The sequence below is a fragment of the Oncorhynchus mykiss genome, chromosome 29 (assembly GCF_057628025.1).
Source record: "Oncorhynchus mykiss isolate SJ-2025 chromosome 29, ASM5762802v1, whole genome shotgun sequence".
In the NCBI taxonomy this organism is placed as follows: domain Eukaryota; kingdom Metazoa; phylum Chordata; class Actinopteri; order Salmoniformes; family Salmonidae; genus Oncorhynchus; species Oncorhynchus mykiss.
In genome coordinates this window covers 17,708,650-17,721,415 of record NC_143050.1, presented here as the reverse complement: position 1 = coordinate 17,721,415, position 12,766 = coordinate 17,708,650, and the positions used below count along the sequence as shown (strand labels likewise).

Sequence of the window (12,766 nt, the reverse complement as noted above, 5' to 3'; positions counted from 1 at the left end):
GCACTCAAGACATCAGACTGCAGTGAAGGTTCACCTTCCAACAGGACAACATCCCTAAGCACACAGCCAAGACAACGCAGGTGCTGCTTCGGGACAAGGCTCTGAATGTCCTTGAGTCTTTCCGATCTAAAATCTCTGGAAAGACCTTGAAAATAGCTCATTAAGGGGTATTGTATGTAGATTGATGAGAAACCCCCCCAATTTCAAACCATTTTAGAATAAGGCTGTAACATAACAAAATATGGACGAAGTCAAGGGTACTGAATACACTGCACAATAATAAGCATAACTAAGAGAACACAATATGAACAAAGGCCCTTTAATAAGTATAGTATAACATTAAGACAAAGTAACGATGCATCATGGGTCAAAAATACATTTTAAACACAGGACAGGTCATAGCAAAATCCTGTTCTTTAAAATTTGACATTTTGTTAAAAATTGACGTGCAAAAATAACCACTGAATGCAGTACATGACCCTGTTGCCTTGGGTGCAGAGAACCCACTACGTATGATGGATGTACCTCCAGCTGTGCATTTGAAAGTATAGTACCAGTCGAAAGTTTGGACACACCTACACATTCAAGGGTTTTTCTTTATTTTTACTATTTTCTACATTGTAGAATAATAGTGAAGACATCAAAACTATGAAATAACACATATAGAATCACAAAGTAACCAAAAAAGTGTTAAACAAAACTACATTTATTTTATATTCTTCAAAGTAGCCACCCTTTGCCTTGATGACAGCTTTGCACACTCTTGGCATTCTATCAACCAGATTATCCTGGAATGCTTTTCCAACAGTCTTGAAAGAGTTCCCACATATGCTGAGCACTTGTTGGCTGCTTTCCTTCACGCTGCGGTCCAACTCATCCCAAACCATCTCAATTGGGTTGAGGTCTGGTGATCATCACTCCCCTTCTTGGTCAAATAGCACTTACACAGCCTGGAGGTGTGTTGGGTCATTGTCCTGTTGAAAAACAAATGATTATCCCATTTGGTTTGCGCTTAGTGGGACTGCTGCAGAATGCTGTGGTAGCCATGCTGGTTAGGTGTGCCTTGAATTCTAAATAAATCACAAACAGTGTCACCAGCAAAGCACCCACACACCATCTCCATGCTTCACGGTGGGAACCACACATGCGGAGATCATCCGTTCACCTACTCCACGTCTCACAAAAGACATGGCAGTTGGAACCAAAAATCGCAAATTTGGACTCTGTCCTTTGCTTGTGTTTCTTGGCCCAAGCAAGTCTCTTCCTATTATTGGTGTCCTTTAGTAGTTGTTTCTGTGCAGCAATTAAACCATAAATGCCTCCTCTGAACAGTTGATGTTGAGATGTGTCTGTTACTTGAACTCTGAAGCATTTGGGCTGCAATTCCTGAGGCTGGTAACTCTATTGAACTTATCCTCTGCAGCAGAGGTAACTCTGGGTCTTCCTTTCCTGTGGCGGTCCCCATGAGAGCCAGTTTCATTTTAGTGCTTGATGGTTTTTGCGACTGCACTTGAAGAAACTTTCAAAGTTCTTGAAATTTTCCAGATTAAGACATGAAGGTCAGTCAAAGTAATGATGGACTGTCATTTCTCTTTGCTTATTTGAGCTGTTCTTGCCATAATATGGACTTGGTCTTTTACCAAATAGGGCTGTCTTTTGTATACCACCCCTACCTTGTCACAACACAACTGAGTGGCTCAAATGCATTCAGAAGGATAGAAATTCCACAAATTAACTTTAAACAAGGCACACCTAAATCAAATCAAATGTATTCATATAGCCCTTCGTACATCAGCTGATATCTCAAAGTGCTGTACAGAAACCCAGCCTAAAACCCCAAACAGCAAGCAATGCAGGTGTAGAAGCACGGTGGCTAGGAAAAACTCCCTAGAAATGTTAATTGAAATGCATTCCAGGTCACTACCTGGATGGTTGAGAGAATGCCAAGAGTGTGCAATGCTGTCATCAAGACAAAGGGTGGCTACTTCAAAAAATCTAAAATAAAATATATTTTGATTTGTTTAACACTTTTTTGGTTACTACATGATTCCCTGTGTTATTTCATAGTTTGTCTTCACTATTATTCTACAATGTAGAAAATAGTAAAAATATAGAAAAACCCTTGAATGAATAGGTGTGTCCAAACTTTTGACTGCTACTGTATATTCTCAGTATTGTCAACCTATTTAGAGGGGATTTAAATTAGTAATGGACATTTTCCATAATTGCAGATGGACCAGTTTACAAGGATAATACACTGGGACAGAGATTGACAGCTAAAAGGCTGAAACTAAATGTGCTCTGTTCTAATCAGACAAACATCAGACAAACACTCCCTCAGATAGAGATGGTTTCCATTTCCTCTCTGAATGGGCCGATCAATAACAGGAAGAATTAGAACAATTGCAAGTGATTACATATTTACATTTCATGGTGGCATTAATCGTTAAAAGTACATTCAGCAATATGACGTGACTATAAATATCGACTTCTGACGAAGAGAGTAGGAAGAAGCTAATCTGGGCAGCATTACCACACAGCTATCACACTCCTGGCTGGTACAAATATATGCAGCTGTTTATCAGTATATCTGTGTGGGTGGGTTCTAACAAGCAGTGGTGCAAAGTACTTAGGTAAAAATCATTTTAAGTAAAACTTAAGTAGGTTTTTGTTGGGTAGCTGTACTTTACTATTCATATTCTGGACCACTTCTACTTCACTACAGTCCTAAAGAAAATAATGTATTTTTTTTACTCCATACATTTTCCCTGACACCCAAAAGTACTCGTTACATTTTGAATGCTTAGCAGAACAGGAAAATGGACCAGGGAGAACATCCCTGGTCATCTCTACTGCCTCTGACCTGGCGGACTCACTAAACACAAATTATTCATTTGTAAATTATGTCTGAGTGTTGGAGCGTTCCCCTGGCAATCCATAAATTAATAGAACATGAAAATGGTGACATCTGGTTTGCTTAATATACGGAATTTGACAATTTATACTTTTACAATTGATACGTAAGTATATTTTAGCAATTACATTTACTGTTGATACTTAAGTATATTTAAATCCAAATACTTTTAGACTTTTACTCCAGTATTTTACTGGGTGACATTCACTTGAGTCATTGTCTGTTAAGGTATGTTTACGGTTACAATTGGGTACTTTTCCCCCACCACTGCTAACAAGGCCTTGCGCTCTTTCTGAAGTTATTGCACTGCTGTTCATGGTAACGTCACATCGCTGAGTCTCCGTTTAATGTCACCATGGTGGTGGCATTAATAGTAGCAAACTAACTATTGTTACAATTCTATAAAATGGTCTTTGGACATGGTTGCATATAACTCCATTCCATATGAAAATACACATGACGAGCACCTTAAAGGATGAGTATCTCCAGCAGACAATGATGATACACACCAGGTAGTTTGTGGAGTTGCATGGGAGAAGGGGGACATGAGACATGGGTACATTTCATATTCTATAAACTACTTTCACATTTCTAAGATTATAATGCACTAAAGTATATGTCAGGGGGTCAGACAGGCACATGAAGTGTCTCTGAAATGAATAGGCTACCCTGGTCAAGTGACAATACTAAGGATGTAGATAGCCTGTTTCTCAGGGATGGAATTGTAGACTTCCTCACACAGAACAGTAATGGAATAGGAAGACTCTATACTGTCATATACCTAATGCACTAGGCAGAAGGATGTGGCCATCCTACACACAGTCCACATCGTCCCCTTCAGCTCCCCACTCATCAAACCTCATCTGAGGGGAGGGGGCAGCAGGATGGAGGCTGTTGATGTTGTCCAGGGCGTCTGGGTCCGGCTCCTCTCCCAGGCCTGCCTCCATGTTGCCAGACTCCTCACGGTGAGTGCGGACATGCTTGCGCAGCGCCGCTGGCTCCTTGAAGGTGCGGTTGCAGAAGGGGCAGATGCAGGGCTTCTCTCCAGTATGGATGCGCTGGTGGTGCTTCAGGTGCTGCAGTCGGCTCAGACGCTTGCCACAGATGGCACACACATAGGGCTTGTCACCCGTGTGGGTGCGCTGGTGCTTGCGCAGGCCGTCTAAATGGCGAAAGATTTTAGGACATTCAGAGCAGGAGTAGGGCTTCTCGCCTGTGTGAATGCGAAGATGGGTTTTCAGGGCCCCTGACTCACGGAAGCGGCGGCCACACACCCCACACGGGTAGGGCTTCTCTCCTGTGTGGATGCGGATGTGCTTCTTCAGGCTGGAGATGAGGCGGAAGGTCTTCCCACACTCTAGACAGTGGTGGGGCCGATCTGCATCTGGATCTCCTGGAGAGGTGGATGGTCCTGCTGTCTCTCCCGCCCTCCCTGGGGATATGCTGTCCCTTCCCACTGTTCCAGGAGACCTCAACACCACTTTCTGTCCTGCCAGTCCACCCTGAGTCGGACCACCAGTGGCAGTACGTGGCCTCGTGGGTTTTGGGTGTCGAAGAGAGTAGCTGCCAGAGCGCAATGACCCCTCCTGCTCCACCACATGGATATATCCCAGATCACCCACATTCTGGGCCGTCTGCTCACTGCCGCCAGCACCCCCGGCGCTCCTCGGCCCTGGCCCTCTCCTGCAAGCCTGCTCTGGACCTGAACTTGTACCAGGCCCCTGCTCTTCTTTGATCTCAAATCTTGTTCCTCCTGCTCGTGTCCCCTGCTGCTGCCTCTTCTCATCTGTTTAGTACAAAATAACAGAAAGGACTGTAAGCACACAGATATTCAAATGTTTCAAATCATTCCAAATTAATGGCATTAACCACAACACATACATGAGAAAATGTATGTGGACAGCAGCTCGTGAAAAATCATGGGCATTAATATGGAGTTTGTCCCCCTTTTGCTGCGATAACAGCCTACCCTCTTCTGGGAAGGCTTTCCAATAGATGTTAGAACATTGCTGTGGGGACTTGCTTCCATTCAGCCATAAGAGCACTAGTGAGGTTGGGCACTGATGTTGGACGATTAGGCTTGGCTCGCAGTCAACGTTTCAATTCATCCTAAAGGTGTTCGATTGGGTTGAGGTCAGGGCTCTGTGCAGGCCAGTCAAGTTCTTCCACACCGATCTTGACAAACCATTTCTGTATGGACCTCCCTTTGTGGGTGACAGGGTTAGTGTGTTGGACTAGTAACCGAAAGGTTGCAAGTTCAAATCCCCGAGCTGACAAGGTACAAATCTGTCGTTCTGCCCCTGAACAGGCAGTTAACCCACTGTTCCTAGGCCGTCATTGAAAATAAGAATTTGTTCTTAACTGACTTGCCTAGTTAAATAAAGGTAAAATAAAAATAAAATTGTGCACAAGGGCATCGTTGTGCTGAAACAGAAAAAGGCCTTCCCAAACTGTTGCCATAAAGTTGGAAGCACAGAATCATCTATAATGTCATATGGTTAAGATTTCCCTTCACTGGGTCTAAGGGGCCAAGCCCAAACCATTGAAACCAGCCCCAGACCATTCCTCCTCCACCAAAGATGACAGTTGGCACTAGGGATTAGGGCAGGTATCATTCTCCTGGCATCCCCCAAACCCAGATTGGTCTGTTGGACTGCCAGAATACGAAGTGTGATTCATCACTCCAGAGAACACGTTTCCACTGCTCCAGAGTCCAAAAGCTTTATACCTCTCTAGCCAACGCTTGGCATTGCGCATGGTGATCTTAGGCTTGTGTGCAGCTGCTCAGCCATAGAAGCCCATTCCATGAAGCTCCCGACGAACAGTTCTTGTGCTGACGTTGCTTCCAGAGGCAGTTTGGAACGCGATAGTGTTGCAACCGAGGCCTGATGATTTTTACGAAATATGCGCTTCAGCGATCCCATTCTGTGAGCTTGTGTGGCCTACCACTTCGTGGTTGAGCCGTTGTTGCTCCTAGACGTTTCCACTTCACAATAACAGCACTTACAGTTGACTGGGGCAGCTCTAGCAGGGCTGTCTTGATGGAAAGATGGCATCCTATGACAGTGCCATGTTGCAAGTCACTGAGCTCTTCAGTAAGGCCATTCTACTGCCCGTTTGTCTATGGAGACTGCATGGATGTGGGCTCGATTTTATACACCTGTCAGCAACGGGTGTGGCTGAAATAGCCGAATCGACTGATTTGAATGGGTGTCCACATACTTCTTTGTATATATAGTGTAGGAAGTGATATTCTAAATTGTTATATCTACATAGGACTGCCTTATGACAAATAGGAATAATTTACCTGGCCGGCTGTGGTCAGAGCAGATGTTAGGTGTGTTGGCAGCATAAGAGTCCATAGAATGGTTGGTCACAGAACCGTCTGGTTGGATAGAGAGCTGACACATTTTATAGTCCTCCCTGGAGTCGTCGTACCCATGCAGAGACTCACTGAGAGAGCCACTCATCTCTAGGTCGACTCCGGAAACACACCGCCCGTCCGCGCCATTGACATTACGGTGGCTCTGGCGGTCCCTGTCCATACTTGTGTTCATAGAGCCAATAGATGTGAGAGAGGGGGCGAAAACTGACTGACCCATGGTCTGTGCACCAGGGAAAGGAATTTGCAACTGGTCAATTAACTTTTGGGCGCTGCTAAGACATTCCTGCAACGTCCTCAATTCCACTTTGAGCCTTTCGTTCTCCTGCTCCTTGTTAACCAGCTCTTGTTGGGTCTCGTTGAGCACAAGTACTACCTCGCCCAAGAGGGTATCCACAGCAGCGGATAACGTGGTTCGAATGGTCGGGGCTAACCGTGTCTTGAGTGAGGATATAGTCATGTTGCCCTGGCATGCTTGGTGCGCATACTCAGCTTTCTCTACTTTACGATCACAAGACTCAGTCCCAGCTCGGTTTGGTGCGTTGATTATACTTTGTTTACGATTAGCACCACCGGCTGTGCTATTGCTATTCAACGGAGAATCCATGCCGCTGTTACAATTTCCTCGCCTGGAAGCCATAGCTAGCTAACTACAGTAGCTAACGTTACTGCGCTGGCCAGCTTGCGCGGACTGCAAAGGCCGCCTGAGACTAGTTAATAGTTCAAACGTGAAAGATAACTATTTCGCTGTAAGTAAATCCAACAAAGTACCGTTCACTATGCCAATGAATAATGTAATTTCTTGACAAGTTTAGCTCACTAGCTAAACCCGAAAAAATAAGCTAACGTTACTGTTAGCTACCAAGCAAGCTAACATCAGCTAGCTAGTTGACCAAAGACACTGACGATGATGAATGAAAATGGTCTGTCAAAATTCAGTAACAGAAGTTTGTTTTTGCTTTATATTAACAGCGTGTTTGGAGTAAACTTGCACTGTAATCTAATTGAGAGCTATGCCAGTCGCAATGCCAACATCCGTTCGACGTCCATCTTCTACTTCTGGGTAGGGGCGTTTCACCGTCGCACATGAATGACGTATACTCTGTACATGCAACGGAAGCGTTCCTCTGGTGTTGCTGACGGATGCCAGATCTTACAACATCTGGAAAGGCATTTTCAGTATCAGCTAACCACATCATATGTTATAGCATTCAATTCAATGCAAGGGGCTTTATTGGCATGGGAAACATATGTTTACGTTCTCCTGCTCCTCCAATAAAAAGTGAACAGAAATGATTACTAACACAAGTTCCAAAAGAATAAAGACATTTCAGATGTCATATTATGTCTATACAGTGTTGTAACGATGTGCAAATAGTTAAAGCAATCCAATTTAAGGGGCTTTATTGGATGGGAAAGATATGCTTACATTGCCAAAGCAAGTGAAATAGATAATAAACAAAAGTGAATATCTAACTTGATGATACAGTCGATAAGGTATCACGCAAAAATTGGTTGATTGGTTGATGCATGGAAACGCGATCAATGGTTGGCTACATGTTCTTTTCACAAAGTTTCTAAACCCAGAGGCTCAACATTGCGAGGATTCCGGGAACCCTTGCGAAACAGATCAAACAGACCAGGCCTGGGGTTTGAGAAGTCAATGAGAGAAGTGAAAAATTAAAGGCACAACCTAGATTATAGCCCATGTCTAAAGTAGTTGAATATGTTATTACTCCAACCTCATGAAAGTGACAAACTGACACGTTTTCAATTTAGTCAAAAACAACTTTATATCGAAAGAGTGCCTTTGATTTGACGGCCTGCACATGCGCAGTTCGGTGCGAGACTAGCTAGATTGAGCCTAGCTAGGCTAGATTGAGCCTAGCTAGGCAACTCGCCATCGCCTAGAAGTGTGATCGGGATTTCAATTGGCTATAGTTGCTTCTCCAATCTTCAGAGTACGCGGTTGAACACTGTATGATGGAAACATTCAGTTTGTTATTTTTGACTAAAACATAAGGAATACTCATTAAATATGTATACCGAACTTGTTTTTGTGTGGATTCCGCGACGCGGTTAGCTTTTAACAGCCAGGAATGCTATTTTTTTGTCCCAGAATCCCGCTTAACAGACACGTTGAAGCCTGCTTGACAGAGATGCTTAGCTGCTAGCCTTCAAGCTAAATAAGTTGGTACCAGATGAGTTTTGCAATGGAGCCCTCTTTGTCTGGAGAAATAAATTAATGGTTCTATCGCTGTAGGAGCTGTATCTACTATGCTTTGTTTCGGGACAAACCGGATCAGTCAGAGATTCAATTGTTTCCTTGCTGAGGATTATAGGCTTGAGGTGGCTTCCTTGATCACACAGGTCGACAGCCTACGTAAGAAACTGGGGAAAATGCCGAATGGAATGTTTACCTTTTTTACCCAGGTGCCTGGACGGAGTTTGCGCTTGTTGGATGCATCTCTGCCTTGTTGTTTGTTGTTATCCAACTGGCCGGTGTTGCCCAGAGCTCCCCCATCTGATAGCTGAGTTGAAGGAGCACAACAAGAGGAGCAAGACAATCAATGACAATTGAAGAAGACAGTGGACTCCCGCAAAGCAGTCTACACTCCTAACGAGAGGCCCGGAGCGGATACAAACAACAAATAGTTTTGCTGTCCTGGAGTCTGATCTTCCTGAACCTTCGTCGCTGGGGGTGCCTGTGTCTGCGGCTGCAGTGCCTACTCCTACGATTTCGAAGTCAACGTTGGCAACCTTCCGTCCCTGCTATGGATCGAGCGGGGCTTCTCCATCTGTCAGAGGCCTGCACCAGGCAATGGGAGCAACGGGCTCAAGTTATCCTGCCTCTCGCCCGTCCATAAAGGGTTCTGCAAATCCTGTGAAGCGTGGGAGTTGGCTGATTTCCCTGTCCTTCTCGCCAGTTGTTATTGTGGGCAGCTCCATGGTAAGAAATGTGACAGTTCCTGGTGCAAAAACAATGTCCTATCCCAGAGCTTGAGTAAATGACATTACTAAGCTGTTCCCGAATTTACTACGTCGGGACATAGAAATAAATTATATCGTAGTCCATGCGGGTTTTAATGACATTATGAAGGGTAGCTCTGAACAGTTGAAACGTGATTTTAAAGTGCTGATTGACTCTCTGCAAGACACTAACAAAAGACCCATCATATCTGGCCCTGTGCCCTCTGAATCATGGCATTGAACGATTTAGCAGGATTATTTCTCTTTGCAACTGGCTACGTGATTATTGCAGCTCAATGGGTGTAACTTTTGTTGACTATTTCGATACCTTTTGGAAACACAACACGTTTTATAAGGAGGATGGGATACACCCAAATCATTATAAGGCTGCGTTGAGACAATGATTTATCACTGACCCAAGCCCATCTCAGATAATCCCTACCAAATGTACATTATACCAGGGGCGTTGGTAGACACAATGTAAATAACCTAATTTATGTCCTTCTAACTGCCCTGAATGCCTATGCTGATGCTACAGCTATTGTATGCAGTAATCATGTACCTATGAACCAGATTTATACTGTTAACACTGAGGCAGTGTGCCCTAGGAGGAAATACACTGTGTGCAGCTCACCCTGCACTAACATAAATAACATGAGCATATCTACTTCTGCTAAGCTTCCCAGTAAAGCAATGGAAACAAGTAAGCATCCCAGAAGAAAAGTGCTCCAAATAACCCACGTTAACATATGTAGCTGAAGAAACAAGGTTCATGAAATCAATAATTTGCTAGTAATAGATGACATTCATATTTTGACTATCACTGAAACTCACTTAGATAATACCTTTGATGATTTAGTGGTAGCAATACAAGGTTATATTTTCTGGGTGATTTAAATATTGACAGGCTTTCATCAAGCTGCCCACTCAAGAAAAAGATTCAAACTGTAACCAGTGTCTGCAATCAGGTTTAGGCTATCAGTCAACCTACCAGGGTAGTTACAAACAGCACAGGAATAAAATCAACAACATGTACTGATCACATCTTCACTAATGCTGCAGAAGTAGTGATCACAATATAGTAGCCATATCTAGGAAAACCGAAGTTCCAAAGGCTGGGCGTAATATAGTGTATAAGAGGTCATTCAATACGTTTTGTAGTGATTTCTATGTTGTTGATGTAAAGAATATTTGGCTGCACTTGACACATTTATGAAATTGCTTATTCCAGTTAATAATAAGCATGCACCCATTAAGAAAATTACTGTAAAAACTGTTAAATCCCCATGGATTGATGAGGAATTGAACAATTGTGTGGTTGAGGGGGATGAGGCAAAAGGAATGGCAAAAAAGCCTGGCTGCACAACCAATCATTCATTGAATCAGATGGCTCATTCATCACAAAACCAACTGATATTGCCAACTATTTTAAGGATTTTTTCATTAGCAAGATTAGCAAATTTAGGCATTAGCAAACACTGACACATCCAAGTATAGCTGACCAAATTATGAAAGACAAGCATTGTAATTTTGAGTTCCGTAAAGTGAGTGGGGGAAGGGGTGAAACAATTATTGCCACCAGGGTCTGACAACTTGGATGGAGAATTATTGAGGATAATAGCGGACAATATTGCCAGTCCTATTTGCCATATTTTCAATTGAAGCCTACTAGAAAGTGTGTGCCCTCAGGCTCGGAGGGACGCATAAGTCATTCCGCTACCTAAGAATAGTAAAGCCCACTTTACTGGCTTTTTTGGCGGAAAAAATTGTATTTGACCAGATACAATGTTATTTTACAGTAAACAAAATGACAACAGACTTTCAGCACACTTATAGGGAAGGACATTCAATAAGCACAGCACTGATGAATGGCTGAGAAAAATTGATGAAAAAAGATTGTGGGCGTTGTTTTGTTAGACTTCAGTGTGGCTTTTGACGTTATCGATCATAGTCTGTTGCTGGAAAAACCTATGTTATGGCTTTACACCCCCCCCTCCCCCTGCTATATTGTGGATAAAGAGTTACCTGTCTAACAGAACAGTGTTCTTTAATGGATGCCCCTCCAACGTAATCAAGGTAGAATCAGGAATTCCCCAGGGCAGCTGTCTAGGCCCCCTACTATTTTCAATCTTTACTAACGACTTGCGACTGGCTTTGAGTAAAGCCAATGTGTCTATGTATGGATGATTCAACACTATACATGTCAGCTACTATGGCGACTGCAATGACTGCAACACTTAACAAAAAGCTGCAATTAGTTTCAGAGTGGGTGGCAAGGAATAAGTTACTCCTAAATATTTGAAAAACTAAAAGCATTGTATTTGGGACAAATCATTCACTAAATCCTAAACCTCAACTAAATTGAGCAAGTTGGAAATTGAGCAAGTTGAGGTGACTAAACTGCTTGGAGTAACCCTGTAAACTGTCATGGTCAAAACATATTGATACAACAGTAGCTAAGATGGGAAGAAATCTGTCCATAATAAAGCACTGCTCTTCCTTCTTAACAGCACTATCAACAAGGCAGGTCCTACAGGCCCTAGTTTTGTCGCACCTGGACTACTATTCAGTCATGAGGTCAGGTACCACAAAAAGGGACTTAGGGAAATTGCAATTGGCTCAGAACAGGGCAGCATGGCTGGCCCTTGGATGTACACAGAGAGCTAATATTAATGATATGCATGTCGGACACCCATGCATACCCCACAAGACATGCCACAAGAGGTCTCTTCACAGTCCCCATGTCCAGAACACACTATGGGAGGCGCACAGTATTATATAGAGCCATGACTACATGGAACTCTATTCCACATGAAGCAACTAATGCAAGCAGTAAAATTAGATTTAAAAAACAGATAAAAATACACCTTATGGAACGGCGGGGACTGTGAAGCAACACAAACACAGACACATGCATACACACACACACGATAACATACACACTATACAAACACTTACACATGGATTTTGTGCAGTAGATATGTGGTACTGGTGGAGTATGTGCTTGAGGGCACACAGTGTGTTGTGAAATCTGTGAATGTAGTTTAATGTTTTTAAAACTATATAAACTGCCTTAATTTTGCTGGAGCCCAGGAAGAGTAGCTGCTGCCAAGGCATGGGGATCCATAATAAATACAAATACTGTCTTTGTTATGTAGCATTATATTGGATTGCTCCAATATGGTATTCTTCCCCTCACCAGGATGCATTCCGAGTAAGAATTTTAGATGAATCCTGTGTACTGGGTAGTGCAGCGGCTGACCCCCTAAAATAGCCCCCGTCTTACTACTCCCACTTTTCTCTTTTCCCGGCTCATTCCAGAGAGGATTCACTTGGTAAGAGCTCTATGTTTGGGTGTAAAAGCTCAGAAGTATACCCGCAGCTATTCAATAGCTTGGAGCAGCTAGCCTCTCCATCAGGGTGCTCTGCTGTCCCCCCACTCAGTTTGGCTTGTGCCATCTCGTTTTAATTACTACTATTACGGCACTGAGAGTTTGTCC

At 43.3% G+C, this 12,766-nt stretch overlaps 1 protein-coding gene across 1 annotated transcript; it reads right to left on the bottom strand.

The window, feature by feature from the left end:
* Positions 1-303: 303 nt before the first annotated feature.
* On the bottom strand, positions 304-7,425 carry LOC110510014 (uncharacterized). Its single transcript, XM_021591275.3, has 2 exons — positions 6,222-7,425; positions 304-4,700 (listed from the first exon to the last, which is right to left on the bottom strand). Exons 1-2 carry the CDS (start codon positions 6,934-6,936, stop codon positions 3,727-3,729), a joined length of 1,689 nt encoding a protein of 562 aa, XP_021446950.2. The 5' UTR covers positions 6,937-7,425; the 3' UTR covers positions 304-3,726.
* Positions 7,426-12,766: the final 5,341 nt, after the last annotated feature.